The sequence below is a fragment of the Nyctibius grandis genome, chromosome 8 (assembly GCF_013368605.1).
Source record: "Nyctibius grandis isolate bNycGra1 chromosome 8, bNycGra1.pri, whole genome shotgun sequence".
In the NCBI taxonomy this organism is placed as follows: Eukaryota; Metazoa; Chordata; class Aves; order Nyctibiiformes; family Nyctibiidae; genus Nyctibius; species Nyctibius grandis.
Window position 1 is genome coordinate 10264730 of NC_090665.1, and position 19619 is coordinate 10284348.

Below are 19619 nucleotides of genomic sequence, written 5' to 3' on the forward strand. Positions count from 1 at the left end.
TGTGCCCTGCCCACCTCCAAGAACTGGGGAAACCATGATATAGGGGGGATTGACCCCACAGACTAGTGTTAGGGCAGGGAGAGAGAGGTCTGCTGCCAGGGAGGCATTGGGAACAGAGACAGGGATGCAGCTGGGGCAAGGAAGACAGAGCAGTCCTGAAAAAGCCGCAGCCAAGGCAGCAGACAGGGCAGAGAGCACCCTGGGGTGTCAAAAGCTGCAGAGCCCGTCCCACAAGCCCCAGGACAAGCCCAACGGCTCCTGCTCTCGCAACTGTCTAACCAGCTCTTGTCTCACACTTGGCTCAGCTTCCCTCCCTCCAGCAAGCTCCAGGCACATGCCCAGCTCTGCTTCCAGCACCTTCCCAGTAACTTGTCTTCCCAGGACACATCCCACTCCCTGAGAGCCACATCCCTGCTCTGGTAGCCACTGCCTGGGAGCACAGGGGAGAAGAGATACTGCAAGTGGCCAGCATTGCCTAGGGAAGAGTCATATAACACTCTGTGCTTGAAGATCTCAAGGCAAGAGCAGGCAAATAGATCTGGACAGAGTGAACTAGCCACAGGCAGCTGTCAAACAGCAGTGAGAAGGAGAGGGAAGAGGTGTTCCCGAGCAGGGGGACTGATACTGCCTTCCTCTAACATTCCCGGGGCTGGGATTTCCTCCAGAGAAGGTGTTGATAACCACCCTGCACTTTTCCTGCCTCTTGCATTGTTGTAGGGGCCTGGACCGTGGGAAAGTTATAGAGAGAACATACCAGTACACTGTTAGGTAACAGCATGAGATAGCAAGAAAGCATAAGGATGTGGCTTGCTTAAGTTTATAGTAAGTATCCAATTAGAACAGCAGAAGTGGCACGCAGCCAGATTGTGTACAATACTTGTAGCCAATAGCTTAGTGTGTAACCGTTACATAAGAGAGTATGTAGGTTTTAAAAGAGTGTGTTAACCAAAATAAAGCAGCTACTAGAGCACCATATTGGTGTGCTGTAGTTCCTTCCTTGCGCGGACTCCAACACATCGTCAGGAAATATTCGCTTGGATTGAAGCCTCTGTCTTTCCCTTTAGCTAAAATTAGTACCAAGTTCCTAAAATAGCCTCATCCCAGCCTGTCTGGCAGAAGCAGCAAAGCAAGTGACCCCTCCCCAGCTCCCAAACCACCCATGGACAAGGAGACTCTCAGCAGAGATAGAAAAAGGGATCATCAGCTGTGCATAAGGGTCTCTGAGACTGCCATCACCCTTCGCGCACAAGAGCCAGCAGCGATGCTAACTCCTGGCACAGGTTCCCTGCAAGGAGCCAGCACACCAGAGCAGCAGCACGGTGCCCTGGTCACACCAGACAGAGCCACACCGGATCCGTGCCACTCACACCGAGCAACCAGAGAGCCCGTGCAAGGAAAGCCAGCAGCTGCACGGATGCATGGACCACAAGGAAAAGCACTCCAGGTAAAAAAAGAGTAATGGAAAGGGTTCAGAGACTCCGGGACTCCCCATGGAGCAGGTAAAAACAAAAGGCAGCTGGGAAGGGCAGGGTGGGGAGATGTCTGGGGGCAGATGGAGCAGCAGTGGGGATGGTGGCAGAGAGCCAGAAAGGCTGCTTTCCGAAGGGCCACTAACCACTAGAGGGAGGGCGGCAGCGCCCGGCCACCGGCTCTTTGTGTGGGAGCCCAGGCAGGACCCCAGCCTGCGCCCTGCTCCCCCAGCCAGCATCCCAGCAGGAGCTAGTCTGACAGGAGGGTCTTGGTTCTGCTCCTGGAGTAGATCCACACACCCCCATCAGCACAAATTGCAGCTCAGCAGAGGGGAAAAAGGGATGACGGGCTATGGAGACTAAATACCCTCTCCCCCCTGCAAACAGAGGTCCCCTTAGGGGCAGAGGGAGGCATGCGGGCAGGGGACAGAGCGTGTGCATGGCACAGCACGGAGGGAGAAGCTTGTCCTGCAGCTGCCCAGGCAGTACCTTTAGTCTTCAGGGCAGCCAAACCCAGTCCGCTTCACCAGCACTAAAGTCACTTAAGCCCTTTGCGCCAGTCACCGGAGTGGGACTTTCCTCAGAAAGCTGACCCTGCCATAGGGGCACACAGGTTACGCTGCGGACAGGCCGGGACCACCACCTCTGCCAGGCGTCAGCTACTGCCAACTCTCCACAGAGGCATCCCACACCTTCCCCGGCACAGGGGACCCAGCACCACGCAGCCCCCTCTCCAGCTGAGGGACTGGAGCGTGGTAATCCAGCTCATCAGCTTCGCCAGCAGCCAGTGCACCGACAGTATGGAGCAGTCCACGTGCCTTCCTCGGCACTATGCAACCGAATGGTGGTCTTCAGAGAGGGCAGAAACAGGCACCGAGATACCGAAGCAAGGGGCTTGCTTACCCACGACACCACCCGGCCGTTGAAGCACGGAAGCTTGGCATTGTCATCCGAGATCTCTTCTTTCACCACCCTGCAGAGGGGAGAGGAGGCAGTCAGAGCTGGGTCCAGGACTTCAGAGGAAAAGGAGACTTTCCCAGGTGGGTGTTGGCACCCAACAACAGGCAGCCCAGGCTTGGGGATGGGGCAGAGAGAGGACTGGCAGCTCTCTCCTGCTGCCAGGCTTCAGCTTCCTATGCCCACAGCCACGACTGGCAGGCTGGAGAGGAGAAGACAAGGGCAGAACAGGCTCTCCTGTGTGTATCCAGCTGTTTTATCCCCTGATTCACATTTTAATCAGTCAAAAAAAAAAAATTCAGACGTATATTTCCATCAGTTCACTTATTTCTAAAGAAATACATACTTTAAACCTCTTTATAATGATCTGAAAGGATCACAACCTATGCCAGATTTCTAATAGATGAAAGTGAAATACATTAAACATGCTGCCTCCCAAATGTTACTGTTGCTTCTTAATTACGTATATAATATTTCAACATCACTTCAAGCTTTATAGTTGTGCCACAATGTCATGTTCCTGCGTTACACAAACAACTATGTTACTATCGGTCTTGATAGTGGAGGGAGCACTGATAATTTTTTTTTCCTCAACAGTAAAACCATCAGTTTTCTTTGGAAAGAACATTTATTCTTTCTATTTTAAATATCACTGGGCACCTAAATACTTTTTCCTCAGCGAGTCTGCAATCAAAACAACCTGTAAATTCACCAGATTCAATTAATACCATCTTTGATAAATTTAATGGCAAAATAGGCTTTAACAAGCTCATTTTCTTTTCTACTCAATGACAACATTTTAAGCACTCTTATTTAATACAACGACATCTTACAAGTAGTTTGTGATATTAATTTCCCCTTCCAAGCTATATCTAAGGTAGCTTGACACATGTTGTGTTTAAAAAAACAATGTAGTAACTAAACAGTGAATAAATTATGTTTGGGAGGGAAAAAGAATCCAATAGAAAAAGAACAACAGAATAAACGTGAAACCAAGGGAAATTATGTATTAAAAAGAAGTAGCTTATAAGTAACTAACAGAGTACACAGAGGTGGGATCCCATCAACAGCTCTGAAAGGTCCTCAAGCCAGTCCCCCACTCACGGAGAACTGAAGAGGATGCAAGTGTGGGACGTGGAGCTGCGACCCATTGCCCCAGACTGCCACGCAGTCCAGGCACTGCCATCGAGTTGCAGCACACCAGAGCTCGGAGAAACAGGTACTCTGGGCTCCCGGCTGCGCTCCCTGGTGCGCCAACAGCCGCACAAACCGTCACCGAAAACAGGACGGCAAGGCTCGCCGACACTCACAAGGCATCAGCAAAAGGCAGATGAACAGTGCTGGAAGAGCAAAACCCGGGGAACAGGCTCGCTCCGCCCTGCCAGCCGCGCTGGTTGCTCCAGTGTCACAGATGCTCAGGAAAGGGCTGTCCCACGGGGTGAAAGGCAGCACGTTGCCACATCTTAGCTGGCAGCTGGCAGTCACGATCCCTGCCCAAACTGGAGAGCCAGCAAAGGGATGGGACAAATGCTACCCGTCCCCAGAAGGCACAGATGAGGAGGTCATGGTTTGCGCAGTCTAATCCACTCCCAGGACGTGCGTTAATTCCTCTTGCACAGATGGAGAAGCAGGAAAAAGCAGGAAAGGAGCAGTGAGGATGGATTAAAACCCTGCTGCCTTAATGCTTCTTCAGCATGCCCCAAGCCAGCCTCTGCCCAAAGCCCCTGCAGCACAGGACGAGTGTCAAATGCAGGCAGTCCCCCCAGGACCCGTCCCCTTTGGTGGCCACGTCAGCCCCTTCCAATGCAGGCAAGTTGTCGTCTCCTCGCTTCCAAGCGCACACACACACACGCACCCTGGCCTGGCTGCACTAGCATCCATTCATACTGTCGCCAGCAGCCTGGACTTCATCCAATTCCTAGAGAGAACTTCAGGCTGAGCCAATTTTCAGTGCTGCATGCTGCCTGCTCAGGGACACAGAGCCCTGCCTGCGGGTGAAGGGACAGGGTGATATATTTACAGGGTCAAGGTGACCGACCGCTGAGCACAAATGAACTATTCCACTTTCAGTGGGGACAGAGGAAATCAACCCCCAAGATCCCCTGTCCACCCTCAACTGCAACGCTTGATGGAGAACAAGCTCCCTCTGTCCTGAGGGCTGGTCCCTTGTCACTCCTATTACCCCCCTGCTGCCCCAGACATCCCAGGGGTCAGCTCCACCCCGGAGCAGTTTTCTCCCTCCTTCCCCAGCCACTACATTATTTATCACTACTTATCACCCAGATGCCAGAGCACAATGGATTATATATTCAGACTGTAAAGAGCAAAAACTGATAGTGCTGGAGTCAGGCACATGCCGAGCAGGAATATCTCCGCAGCCCTGCTCACGTCTGTCACCCCTCGCACCGTCCCAGCTATTCGTGCCCTGCATTCCTCTCCAGCCTCAGCCCTGAGCTGTAGCCTTTCTCCCCCCACCTCTCACCACTCTCTTCAAGTCACACTTCTCACACAAACAAGACCGCAGGTTCACGTCAGAAGCCACCAACTGAGCAGCCTCTGGGGGAGCTGTACGCGGTGCCACGTTTCTCCTCCGTGGCTGCATGGGGAGGCGGCCATGAGATGAAACGGGCCTGTGGATGTGCTGGAAGGGAAAACCATCCCGTGGATACGCTGGGAAGAGCCCCCAGCTGATGGGGTCTGAGCCCGGGAATCCCGAAAGAGCAGACCCAGAAGGAGCTCAGGCTCACGGTTCTCTAAAAGCCCTTCCTTTTGGCAGGAGCCACCACAGCCCTGGGAAAACATCTGCCCAAGGCTGATTTCAAAGGGACTGCTTTTAGTTTACCATCCATCAGGGCATCCCGATTTCAGATTTTCCTGTGTTTAAAGTCCTGCTGGGGGCTGGGCACAACATGGCTGAGAACGGTGGCCAGGGAAACCCCTCGGAAGAGGCAGCCCAAGCCTTGCCCAGGCGAGCGTGGGTCCAGCCCCCTCGGCACTGCTGTTCCGCACAGAGAATCGCCCAGCAGAATGGGCGCTCACCGGCCTGTCCTGTCCCCGGGGCCGGCCGATGTGCTGCGGCCAAGCTGCACGCTCATTGCCTGGCCCGCAGGCCCAGCGCTCCCCGGCACTCATCTGCCTTGAATTTTCCAACAAAGAGACCTGCGGGAGGGAGGAAGGAGAGAGGGAGGGTTACAGGGGAGGCAGGCCGAGTGGGCGGATGATTCCACCGCCATCCCCAGCGACGCAAGGGGCCAAGCTGGTGGGGGGGAGGAGGGGACGAGGCTCTGGCTGCCGCTGGAGCCCGGCTGGGGTGTGCAGAGGGGGCTGCCAGGGCTGACACAAGCAGCACATCTGCTCCCATGCAACTGGGGGAAGGGAAGGGGCAGCCCCGGCAGCAGGGAGGGAAAGCGGAGGAAACCCAGCTCCGGCCCTTGCTCCAGCCCTATCCTCCCACTGGCTTCTCCAGAAGAGCCAGCAGACCCTCTCCCCATGGCCTGGGAAGACGCCACGCTCTCGGCTTCCCTCCCACTCCCAGCCGGCAGCCTGGAACAGGGACGCAGAGGCAGGCGAGGGACAGGCAGGCAGACGCTGCCTTCTCCAGGGAGCCCCGGCTCAGGAAATTAGAGAGTATTTTATATCACAGAGTCATGTCCTAGGAATGAAGGGAAAGTGGGAACAAGGGAGCGTGCACAGGAGAGAAAGGAGGCCATAAAACCCAAGCCTCGCAGCCGGCTGTGCCGTGTCAGAGAGCCCGGGCTGCGCAGCCCTTACCGGCGCAGCTGCTGCGCTCCCAGCCTCCCGCTTCCCCCCGGTGGCCTCCAGCCCGGGTGAGGCTGTGGATACAAGGGAGTTTCTAGCTTCAGCCAGCTCTGGTCTCTCCTGAGCGGGACCCGCTAACCACAGTGGGTCCCAGCGAAGAACTCTGATGGAATAACACGAGCCCAGGGAAAGAAGAAATCCAAGAGTCATTGACGAAGGCTCTGGCAGGAGGATTCGAACCTCAGATGTGGATGCAGGCTGGAGCTCAGCAGCGATAGCTGCTCGTCTCTGGTGGTCCCGTCCCCCAACTCGTCTATATCCAAGGGCTCACAATGGGGAGGACACTCACAGGATGTGGCGGTGATCAGAAAAGCCAAATGTGGAGTTGGGGGGTTCAGTACCAAGAAGGGAGGTGAGGGAAGGGAACCCCTCAAGCATGTCAGCTCGATGGCCAGGATGAAAAGGAGTCTTATTAGGGGAGATGCAAAGATTGAGAAGACAATTGGGCAGTGACAATCTCACAGTAAAAAGGTGAAAAGCTAGTAGAGCAAATAATAAAGAAGATCTTTTCCTTCATTTAGTTCAATTATTGAGAGGAAAGACTGTCACAGAACAGAGTTTTTTCCAACACTGCAAAGCCCAGAAATTCAATGTTAAACTTAATCGTGTATTACAACCCCCCAAAAGTGCACAGATCAGGTAGGTCATTCCTCTGACCTTAACAGCCCCCATCTCCTGCAGCCCACAGAACCACGAAAAATAAAAAATAAAAAAAACCCAAACAAACCAACAAGCAAAAAACATCAGGAGACGTTTCTACCCAATAGCACAAGCTCCAGGGATTTACACACCAGAAACGTGATCTCATTTTCAAGAGCTTTAGCACACACCCCTTAGGGCAGGGATGTCTTGTCTCCAAATGATTGTATAGATTAATAAAGCTGCATAGCAAAAGGAAGCACCTTCATGTGCTACTATCTGAATGTGAGCATCTTGTAGCTCTGGAGCAAAATCCTCCTCCCTTCTGCAAGATCAAACGCCGGGGCTGCAGGGACGAGCTCTGCAGCCATTTTACCAGAAGAGAAAATTGGACAGGGCAATTCTCTGACAGAGTTGGGATTTTGGATGGGAAATACTTGCCTGTTAGACTAAGCCCAGACATGACACGTGTGCTTCCTGTGGGGATACAACCTCCCCCGAGGGCTACAGGCCCAACCAAAGAGTACACACGTGTATCGGCGAGACCTTGGGCTTCACAGGCAAACAGCACGCATCAAACAGGATTAGAGGATTTGAGTTGTCTGTCTCCGTAAGCCAGGGCATTCTCTGGGTCTTCCTCACTGTATTTTTACCTCCTGTAAGAGGAGGAGTACACAGGGTACAAACTGCACAGTGCACCGGGGTGAGAAGGGCTCTCCGAGTGTAAACAGAGACCACCACTGTGTTCTCCACTACTCCTCTATTCTGTAGCACAGGGAAAAAAGGAAATGCAGATTTGTGGGTGGCTTAGCTCTGTGCACCTCTCCTCCCCAGAGGAGCTGCTGTCCTCCCATCTGTCCCTGCACCCCGTGTGAACGTGAGCTCCCTTGCAGCACTGTCTTTACCTGGGGTCTTTTTTAAGAACCAAGAAGCACAAGCCAGCTGTTCTGCTAACACAACAATAACACAGCTCTGCATTCGAGCAGGAGAGGTCACCTCTGCTCTCCTAACAAATCAAGGGAGCTTTACAAGGATTTCTCGGGGAGCAGGTCACCCCATTTCAAGTTACTACCTGCTTCTCCTTGGGAGTAGGGACATCGTGCCCATAAGTGAAAGCACAGGAACAGCCTCTTTTGTTTTCAGGCTGTAAGCTCTACAGCCCCACTCAACCGTGCTCACCACAGCCTGCCCACGCACCCCACGGTCACTCAGGCAGGGACTGAACAGACATCTAAGATGGCAACTGTTTTCCCCAAGAACCCCTCATCAACACATTTGCAATCACTCCACTGGATACATACCAGGACAACCACAGCCCCTCTGTCTAGGAGATGCTTGGCTCCAGCTGGACCTGTGCTCTGTCCTAGAGGCTTCACTGGGTGGGAGATGACAGAGGACAGACCTGCTGTTCATCTAGACCAAAGACTGGAAAAGGAATGGCATTTAGGAACGAGCCACCCGACCTCACAGGCCTGCCCAGGAGCAGCACTTATCAAAGCAAAGCTCCGGACTTTGATTTCGAAGTGAGTCAAAGAGCCTCGGTGGCCCCTCCCGCCTTGATCTCCGGAGTGACCATCTGGCTGCAGCACTGCTCTGCAAACGAGCCCAATAGGCCACGCGAAGGAAGCTGCACGGGGACTGCAGGAGGCACCTCCACACTAATTAATCCTGCCCTGCCCAAGAGATGCTTCCAACTCCCAGAAGGACATTTAGAGACATCATCAAAGGAAGCATTCTCCAGGCCCCTGAAAGGTTCAGTGACACCTTCAGTCTCTTTGAATTGGAAATGAGGACAAACGGGAACTCCCAGAAGAAGCCCAGCCAGGATCTTCACCTTGGTAGCTCAGTTTCAGCTCCTCAACAACTCTAAGAGCTTGCACAGCTCAACACAAGGATACAAGTGCAAGGACTCATTGTGAGAAAGGAAGATTTGAGGTTAAACATCTGCAGAAATGACCTTCAGGGAACCGAGACATCCACAGACACAGCAGTGACCAAAAGCTGGCCTTGTATTCAAGGTGAGATAGGAAACACGCCCAAAGAAGCCTCAGCTGAACGGAGACATGCATACGAGACAGGGTAAAATCCTGATGCAGTTGCTGTAGTTCATATACGTGTTGAGAGATGGCAAGCAAACCAGAGGAGGCTTGGTCTGCTGTGACACTTAGCTCCGTCACGAAGTTCGTGGAAGAGGTGTCTGGGACCCCATAGGGAATCCCTTGCAATTCTCCACAGAAGTCACCCACCCCTCTCTAGGCTGGCTAGAAAAGCAACAGGCTCTCTTGCAATGCCCAGGGACTTTACGCAGGTTAAGACAACAGTGAGGAGCCGTAAAGGGCTCCAAGGATTGCTGGGGGGACGTAACAGGCAAGGGAGATGGCCACGGTGTCCGGGAAGGCTCTGCACGCACTGTGAGGAACATAGGACCAGTCCTTCCTTTTCTGGCCCTCAGCTGAGGGACGCCAAGTCAGTCCTGCTTTTTCTTAACAGCAGGCAAGGCTCCTGCCAAGAAAGCGCTGCTGCTGTGGAATGTGCTGGGCCAGCAGTACAGCTCATTCCTGGAAAAGCATCAACTCAGCGGGAGAGCAAGGAGAGGAGAAGAGGGGGAAAACGGGAAGAGGGGGAGGGTGGGAAACAAAGTCTGAAAGCTTGGACTTCCACACCTGGGGAAGCAGGGAGCTGCCACAGAGCAGCCTGCTCGCCAGCACCCCCTTGTCCCAGGCTGCCAGCACAGCAGCCCTGCCCAGCACCAGCCCTCTGCTCTTGGAGCACCTTTCTGCTGGCCAGCCACCTCCAGAACAAGGCAGATGTCTGTGGGGAGGAGGAGTGAGGTTTGCTTCCCCCATTGTGTTAACAATTAATTTGAATTTAATGACAGATCTCCACCAGGAGATGACAAAGCAGCCTTCACACGTGTCCTACCCTCAAGACACTGATCGGCTCACATTACTCTCTCCTGGCACAAACAACTTTGCAAGAGTCTCCCAAGGAAACTAGCCCAACTTCCTACCCGTGAGAAGGGGCCTTGAAGGATAACAGGCTCTAGACGACTGCACCTACTCTTTGCATCCAGCTGGGCTACCATCAGCAACATCTCTGCTAACTGGGTCTATAAGACATACAGAGAACCCCTATAAAACCAACAGGGAGTTAATAAAGCTCAAAACTAAGTTCCACCACAAAACATTTGCCAAAGACAATGAGAAGGACTCATGCAAAGAGCCTTTCAGAGCCACAACAGCTGCATGGTGGCAAAGAACGAACTTTGTCCCTGATCCCAGGCTATTGCAGCACTCTGAAAAAAGGGCAAACAGTGATACTACGTCCCTCTGGTCCTAAAATGCAGGAGGCAGCAGACAGCATGAGGGGTCTGAACACTCATAAGAACCATTTCTGACCATCATTAGGACAGGGGTGTGTGTTCTTTTTCTTTCTCACCTTTGGGCCCTGGACAATTTTTGGCGCAACCTATGCTATTCACTTCACTCTCAGGAAATTGTCAGCAAGCCAGGAAGAACTTGGAGAAAACCAGTGGTTTAAATGATCAGTTCCTACATAGGACTACCAATAGACAAAACCAATCAAAGGCAGAGGAAGGCTAGCTGCTTCACCTGGTCTCCTGCTTTTGATGGTGTCAGTGCAGGGGAGGGTACAAGAAATTCCCTGTACAGAGAGACAGCAAACAGAGCACATTTTAGTAGCCTTTTATATACTTCATTTATTTCAGCTAATACCAGTCTTCTTCACCAAACTTCTTTCAAGACACAGGGCCAAGCCTTTGAACAATACAATAAGCAATTTCCTACCAAGCATCCTTTACCAGGCCAGCCAAGCTTGCCCTCCAGCCATCACCCAGCAAACAGGCAAATACTGTTCAACTGCTGGAAGAAAGAGACAAGAAAGATGCTCCAGTCCTAACCAAACCAAGCACGTGCTGGTACACACCTCACTCACCTAGAGGTCCAGAAAGCTGATGAGAGCCATAAAGCAGGAGCCAATCAATTACTGTAAATTAAAAGGAATCTGATTAGCCAAGAAGCAAGGAAAATGTGAGCTGTCTCCACTGTGCTGCTGGTTTACTCTCAGCAATGAAAATACTCACTACTTCTTCCTTCCTTTATGAATGCCCTGGCCCACAGGACTCTTCCTGACACCTGATGAATGTTCCACTGGACAAAGCAGTATTAGGCACTCAGGAGACTGTCACCTGCCTAGGACTCCTCCAAAGGAGTGTCAGAGATTTACCGAAACAGGGCACAGGCCATGGAAGGAAGGCGTTTTCAGCAAGCAGCCAGGCTTTTCTGTTCCAGCAGCCCAGCTATAAGCGGTGACTGGCATTAGTCTGTAGTCTGCGTGAGGTGCCACGTACAGAACTCAGTCTAGATCCTGCTGGGACTCGCCTCTACACCAGGGATCAGCAGCCTTTTCAATAAGAGTGTAAATTTCCCCACAATTTAGAAGAGGATGGTGCTTTGGATTACTACAGCAACATACCCCACCTCTGCAGGACCGAGTACAACTCAGAGCTGCTGCTTTTCTTTGACACTGTGAACTCCCAGGCCTGACCCCGTCACATACCATCCATTCAAAACCTCCCCACCTGCCATCTCTGACAACTGCACCAAAGGCTGGATAATAGTCAGTGACCTCCAGAAGTCACCATCACACATGACGTGAAATGTTCCTCTTGTGGAGGGTCTCAAAACCATGGCTTCCAACTCTATCTGGGACTTCTGCACTTCAAGGAGGGAGAAGTGCAGTGGAAGGCAGCACAACTTGTCTGCAGTCTGTAAATAGCCCATCAGCGGTGTTGAACTGGTCACTCTACACATTAACTATTCCCAATGGCAGCCCAGAAAGACTTGTCACACATTATGACTGCAATAAGGCCATTTCCCATGTCTGTGGATCTGCTGATAAGTCAAGTTACAACAAGACCCTGATTTTGAGCTTCCTAATTATCTGTGATACTGACATCAAATTCCCATGAAGCATCTCTCCTTTAGTCACACGTAAAGTCATCACAAACACTTTGTGCCAGCACCATGTGTCGACCAACCAGGAGCTCACCTGGTCCCTTCAGATAACATGGCCAGACACAGTCTCCACCTTGGATCTACACATCTTACTACACGGGAGAGCATGTGTGCCATGCAGCTTCCTATTACCAGAGCACAGGTACCATCCGCACCAAAGGTAACGTTGTATGAAGGCACCAAAAGATTTTTAAAGTGTCCCACACTGGCAATATGAAAAACAAAGACTGATGTAGTAGGCTCCCATGCGGGGGTGTGGAGAGTTGGACACGATGGTCCTTATGGGACCTTCCAACTCGAGCTATTCTATGACTCTACACCGTGCGAGTCTGACCCAGCTCAGACACATCGGACTCAACGTGCACACCCTGTTATAGACGTTACATACCTCTGCAGTAAGTCGCAGCTGCCCCAAGGAAACCCAGACAAAAGCGTACCCTACGCTGAAGCAGATGTTGCCACCCCAAAATTCCTCTGCTGCTTCCAGAATGCCCAGGCAGAGAATAACCTTAAGAGTTTTCCCAAACTAATGCACCTTTTGGCCCCAGCTGAAATGAAACATATTCACTCTGGAAGGAAAATCCATCTCACAGGAGCCCCTTCAGGAACTAAAGGTGCAGTTACGAGCTCTGGATCTAAGGCAACTGGGAGGTTTGCCATAAGGGACTCAGCTGCGCAGCTAGATCCATGAAAAACCACTCTTCTCAGAGCTACAAAAGCCAGTCAGAAAAAAAATTCAAATGAACACAGTGCAATGGCAAGACTTCCTGCATCAAGCCCCTATATGGGCTTCCAGTACGGCACAGCCTCAGCTGGGCCCACAGGCAAGTCTCTGCGAATGGCACTAAAATACTGGTTGAGCTAGGCAGGGCTGAAGGAACCGGGACAGCTCGTTAGCTGTATGCAAACAGAAATACAGAGTTTGCATATCCATCTCAGCTTCTGAAAAAAACTTCGATTAGAGAAGCTGCTGCACCCTGGGGCCAACCCAGCTCACAGCCACCAGTGCAGCAGCAGCCTTCTCCCTGCCCCTGCCCGGCCCAGCACGTCAGGCCACAAAGCCAGGTTTGTCACCACACTTCTGACACTGCTCTGGTTGTCAACAATGGCGGCAGGGCACAGTGCAGCCTGCGGGGGACAACAGATTTGCTCGCAGATGGCGAGACGCAAAAGGACCATGAATCTCAAGCAGGTCAGAGCAGGTCAGAGCAATGCTGAGGGAAAAAGCTGAGGCCCAGTGAGTGGGCAGGCTAATGTGCTAGCATCAGCTTCCCCACTATGATAATCCACGCAGAGCCAGAGCTCCCAAAACACAGACCCCTCCGGCAGACCCTCAGTGTCCTCAGAACCAGCCAGTACACGGCAGGAGCTGCCAGCCATCAGAAAACAAGGAAAAGCCCACAGCCTCCATTACACAGACCCTGAATTCCCAGCCTGTCACAGAGACAGCTGCCAGTGATCAGAGGGGCCACGTAGCAAATAAATTCCTCTGCAAACTCTGGGGGCAGGTCAAAAACCAGCAGAGAAAAGACCTTCCCACACAGCGGCTGGTGCCAGCTCTCACAGAAACGGATCTCTGCTCCAAGTCATGCAAGGAAGCCTTCCCCGCTTCAGCTCACGTCTTCAGCCAGGACCAGAAGGATGGACTCCCACTGCAGCGATTCAGTCACCACTCACTGTATCTTCTTTCCTCCAGTTCTCACAAGATAGCAAATTTTAGCCAACAAGACACACGGACAGATGTCCCAGTGAGGGGATAACCAACACAGAGGACTTACTGGAGCAGGGTACCCAAAAGCTGCTTCTTCTGCCTTCGATAGCTAGCTGTGACTGGAAAAACAATGCCTCTGGCAAGTCTCCTTTAATAGATAGCTGATACAACCACCACAACAGTCCCAAGCCTCCACTGCAATACAGGATTACATGGCACAGGAAGGCCAGCACCAGGCAGCTCTGTCTGCCAAAGCCTCCGGAGAATTCCAGTCCATTCTTGGACGGCCTCAATATTAGTGCTACAGCAGTAACAACACAGCGATGGAAATAAGGGAAACCAAGAGTTTCAGAGCAGGGGCTCAGGGAGATACTAATACTTCAGCTCTGCAAGCTAAGGCAGTCCTTGGAGACAGTGATATTCACAGCCCAAGAGCTCACATACTCCCCTAAGGCCACCATGGCATTACATAGATAAGCACGCAGACAAAGCAGACAAAGTCACAGAGATTAAACTAATTCCCAGATTCGTACCTCACTTCAACGCTTTCCAAAAAAGCCTCGACAAAAGGATTTGGTCCAAAAATTTCCAACGGCAGCCACCGGCAGGATTAAGTTTTATTTAACTTGCCAGCTGCTGCCTAACAAGCCAGCACCATGGGGACAAACAGTAACAGCCACGTGGTGCCACATCCCCCTTCTGGAAAACCACCATCCATCCATCCAGCACAGGTCAGAAGGGCAGGATCCGAATAACAAACAAGGGATGGAGAGAGGAGGAAATCAATAGGAAACACCAAAAAACACACAGCCCTGACTGCTGCCTCATCAGATGTGCAGCACGATGCAAAAAGCTGGCGCGACAACATGAAGGCAATTTCCTGCAGGCACAGTGTCCGCTGTGTTCTGCAAGCCCAGCTCTCCTTCGTGGGCTTTTACACAGATCAGATATCCTAAACCACAACATTGTTATATCCATCGGGATGCAGTCGAGGGTGGAGGAGTAGCACTTCATTACAGCAGATACCCTCAGCTCAGAACAGTTCAGCAACTGCCATGCAGACATGCAAGAGGCTTCCCACCACTTTAAGTACCATGAGCTCAAAAAGGACATAAGGAATTTTAACTATGCTCCCTACACCTCTACATATACAGCCTTCAAGTCTAGATGGAGAGCCTGATGCCTACCCTGACAGAAGACCAAAGCCAAACACATCTGTGCAGCAGAAAAGCTGCAGGGAAAACAGATTTTCTTTGCTTATACTCACAGCGCCCTTCTTCCCTGAGCATTCCCAAATGCATGGTGGTGGGTAACTACCTCCATCTTCAAGAGTTCAGGCCTCAAGCCTGCTGGGAGACCAGGTGGGGAAATCACAGTTAAAGGAGGCCAGGGGCAGGCTGGAGAAGAGGGACCTACTGAAGGCTCAGTGCTCTGAGCACAGGGGCCTCGGGCTCATGGGCCATCTGCCTCCATCCCTACAAGCCAGCACCTTCCTTCTCAGAGGCCATTATGAAATGTTGCCTCCCCAGCTGCCTATCCTGCTCTAACCATAGTCAATAGGGAGGAACATCACTCCTTACGCCACCACCCAAGAACCAGTACCCACTCCGTGGGTGAGCCAAGGTCTGGGATTTAGAAACAGCCAAGTTCTAGATGAAACTCTCAAAAGTTGTATTTCAGCAGGAACCAGAAGACCGAGCAGTGGGGCCACCACTATCATCACATAACAACGAACAATGCTCAGGTTGTGACCCAGATTATGGTGGTTTATGAGCCATTTTTAACAGCGTTTGGCCTTGACCTCAGAGACTGAACCACCTTGGAGCACAGCTGCACCACAGACACTCAGGGTGCACAGATTTACTTCATGGCAATTTCTGAGACATCGAGGTAGGTTTTTGCTCTGTGCAGGAATTTGGAGGACCAGAGTCCTCCAGATGATTTCAAAACAGGGAACTGCATCAAAACAGGTGTGTTCTCATGGATGGGCAAAGGTTTCTTGACCTTTCTTTCTCTTTTTTTCAGAGATGACAAGGGAGGCTTAAAATTAAGCAGCATTCCCATCAAAGACATAAGAAAACAATATCTCTCCAAGAAAAATGCTGGCTTCAACATAACACTGTATTTTGGGAGAAAATATATTCAGTCAAAAAAAAATCCTGACCAGCTCTAGCTGCAAACAAGTTCAATAGCTGTTGTAAAGCTTCATTGTTTGCATAGTACAGACAAGTCCCCAGGGAAATTGGTCTGCAGCCCGATTTGGCTAACTTGGCTTTCCAAACAGCACCCCTGGGCAAAGAAACCAGGCTATGACTGCCATCCAACGTGGCCTTCGGAGCACAGCTCTAACCACAACAGACAAAGCCGGACACCTACAGAGTCAGTAATAAATGGGTCTGAAGAGCAGGACACACACTGCCAGGCGCAGACAATACAACCCAGGGAAGGAGCGAATACCATCAACTAACCCTCTCCATCTGCACCCCAGCCCTGGCACTGCTGCGGCCCCCCACCACCACCGCCACGACACTTGGAAACAGCCTCCAGCAGCAGCTACAGCCAGGATCAGCTCCAGTGTCGATGGGCCACCCCCCAGCACGGGCAGCATTACAGGAACTTCCCACCACAAGCGCAGACAGTGGTTAGGAGCTCTCTGCCAAATCCTCAGCAGCCCAGGAGACAGAGGCACAGGCTGCAGTAAGCTACATGCAAGACGTCCAAAAAATAACCTTTGGTGGACCCTAGCAGCACATCTCATGTGAGCAGGCAGGGAACCACACATCCTCTGGGGCGGGGAGCACAAGAGATGGGGTGCTGTGGCCTCTCACATGGCTAAGTACCGCCCTCCGCACAGAAAGGAGAGGGACTGGCCAGAAGATGAAGAAAAGCGATGGCCAACCTCACAGCCAGGTCAATGCTGTCACTCGGACAGAAGCACCACAAAGGACGTAAGCATGCAAGGGAGTCGCAGGCAGTTTTGGAGGCCCTTTTGCTCACAGACCTCTTGCCAACCTCTCCCTGCACGAAATCCACGCTGACACAGAAGCACTCTCCACCAAGACATGGGACAGGCAAAGGTCTTCTGCAGACAGCAGAGGTTCCAATTCAAAATTTAAAAAAACAAAGTTCCAAAAAATCAAAATAAAACAACTCCCCCAACTCACGCTACAAAGAGCTGGCAGAAAAGGCAGGGGCACCATGCCAGCGGCTCACCACTGCTAAGGGAATGACAGTGCTTATTAAGTTTAGGATCCCTTCCCCAGCTCCAAACACTTCCAGCCAGAAGGACAGTCACCACTGGCATCAATTTCAAAAATACCCTGTAATAAAAATAAATCACTCAGCCTTTCAGTGAGCGTCAACGCGTTTCCCCATGCACATGTGCAGGAGATGAGGTCGCCAAATACCAACGGCATCTGACCCCTGCACTGGGAATTCCAGCAGCGCCCGCTTTGTTCTGCCTCCAGAGTGTTGCCCTAATCACTGCCTCGTACCCGGCTTTGGAGAGCAGGTGATAATTAAGCAGGTCTGGATTAGATACCAGGCTAGTGATTAATTGGATACCAATTTTCACTTGACAGTTGAGACCTAGGAATCACTAACCACAGCTCTGAAGTTAAAATTGGAATCGAGACCTGCAAGAGGGAGAAGCCAGCAGCGGTGGGAGGAGCAGCAGCATCCCACCACCATACCTCGAATCGCTGGTGTCCTCCCAGCAATGCAGAACAAGGAGGTGAGATGGGGAGGGAGGGATGGTCCCCTTGCAGGAGAAGTGGGCCTTTCTGCTCTCCAGCCTGGAAGAGGAGAGGTGGCCGAGTGGAGATAAGCAAAATGATCACTCAATTGCTTGCTCCGCACGCAGAAGAAATTCAAACTTTCAGGCACTCCAGAATTTATGGAAAGACGAGACGGAACTTCAGATCAGGTGCTAAGGACTTACCTGGACACACAAATTGCACTCATTCAACTGAAACTGCTTTCAAAAGTTTAAATTAAACTTTAGCATACCTCTGTGGGAACACCTTTCGATTGATAGAAAATGAGTAGCATCAATTACAAGCAAAAAAGAAGTCAAAAGAAACCACATTTCAATTGATATAAGAATATCCTCAGGGTTGTACCAGTCACCTGGCCAGACGAAAAGTCAAACCTGTAGTTTAGATGGGGCAAACACGCACGCAACCTGGCTGGCGAGAAGATCCACGCTGCCCAGAGACAGGTACATTTCTGACGACAGAGTTGGGCAGAAGGCAACATTTTACACATCACCGAGGCCCATGTCCCAGCAAACTACAAACTACCACAGACCATCAGCACGGTTGTTCCCTTTCCAACTGCACAGGTCCCCAAGAGAATTTACAGTACTGTTCTTGCAGCACCTCTATGGAACTGAGAGCTCTGTCATGCTAAGATCCACTGAATGCTCGCCCAAGAAGCTCACAGCGTCAAGTGGGCAACACAAGGCACAGGAGCACTGTTGGAATCTCCATTTTACAGATTAAGAACAAAAAAAGACAGAAATTAAAAAGTCTGTTCAAAACTCTATCAAAAACCTATGGGTGGCTTGATGGAGGACATGGATCTCACAAGCGGTCATAGCACTGTGCTGATCTAAGGCTCTCTCCTGCTGACCAGAACACAGACCTTACCTGTAAAATGTTGAATAGAAAGACTCAAGCTGTAGAAAAAAACTAAACCCTTCCTTCTCTGATGAGGGCAAGGTTAGCAGGCTAAGAGTAGTTCCACAGTCCACAGCGAGGCAGATCCACACAAAGCATCTCAGGTCCAAGAGCGTACCACATCTATGCACTGCCATACTTCCACCATCAGTCTGCTTAGCTCCTTCACATGTCTCCAGTTCCGGGATTAGCAATACGCAAAGCCAACAAGGGCGCAAATATCTGCACCCTTCGTCACTGCTCTGCACCACTGGGCTCAGGCTGGGTTCTCTGTTTGTGGCTGTAGCCCACTACGTGCTGCGTAGACCAGGCAACAAAACCCTGCAGCCTTCCTGCTCCTCACAGCTCCTCTCCCTAGGATCAGGTGCATGAAATCTTCTAATTTCTCCTCCTTCCCACCTAGAGGTGACACCATTCTGTGGTCATCTTCATTTGGGGCTGAGCACTCTGACTAGGATTAGCTCCTGGCATAGCCCAACAACTCCACAGCCACCCAGGGGAGCCTCAGTTCACATTCCCAAGGAGATGTAAACACTGAAGCTGCTCCATCACCGCCCTGATTCTCAAAGCAAACAAATATTAACAAGATAAACAAAAGAAGGAAAAATCCCACACACCAAGACTGCGGCTGTGATACTGCCTTGGGGATGGGGTGAGCTGAAGGGAATGCCAGGCTGGAGATCCACAGCCTGGAAAGGAGGAAGAGGGAGAAACAGATTCACTCTGGGCAACATAGGTGAGAGGAAACGTTGGATCACGTCTTGTTCCAGCTGACCCTGGAAGGTGAGATGCCTCCGTTCCCAACAAGAGATGAGAGGAGAACTTAGTCTTATGCCACAGGGATCCTGCAAAAGGTCCAGTCGCTGACGAAAAGCATGAGCCATCAGATCTGCAGGTCTTCTCCTCGTTGATCAGCTGCCGTAAGGCCATCCACTGCTAATAGCTTGTCTCCTTCACAAAGGGGCTTTACCCTGCTTCTGGACACTGCCCAACTGACAAAAACCAGCCCAGCTCCGAAACTGCCAGCCCAAGCCAGGCCATTCCTCATGCTGGGCAGAAGGCATCTTGAGGGATGGGAACGAGAGGGATACACATGTGAGAGTACAACGTCCTTCCCTGGCACACAGCTTCTGAATACAGCTATCATTAATCTCCTCCTGGTTTTCACTAATTGCACATGCATTTTCAGTCAAGCAACTGAGGTGCCTCCTGTCCCTGTCTCTCTCTGCAGACCAATGGCTTGCTCTCTCCTGGACACCCATTACCAGGGATCATGAAATATTTCAGTCGGACTCGATGATCTTAAAGG

General features: G+C 51.4%; 1 protein-coding gene across 7 annotated transcripts in view; it reads right to left on the reverse strand.

Annotated features, from left to right (window-relative positions):
* DVL3 (dishevelled segment polarity protein 3) overlaps window positions 1-19619 on the reverse strand; it is a 33349-nt gene that overhangs the window by 10611 nt on the left and 3119 nt on the right. For 6 of the 7 annotated variants that reach the window (XM_068406796.1, XM_068406794.1, XM_068406797.1 and 3 more), the window contains exon 2: window positions 2373-2442. In XM_068406796.1, the coding sequence (XP_068262897.1) occupies window positions 2373-2442 (70 nt within the window). Of the gene's footprint in view, window positions 1-1958; window positions 2011-2372; window positions 2443-19619 lie in introns of those variants that run through there. The other variant, XM_068406798.1, reaches the window with a different exon arrangement.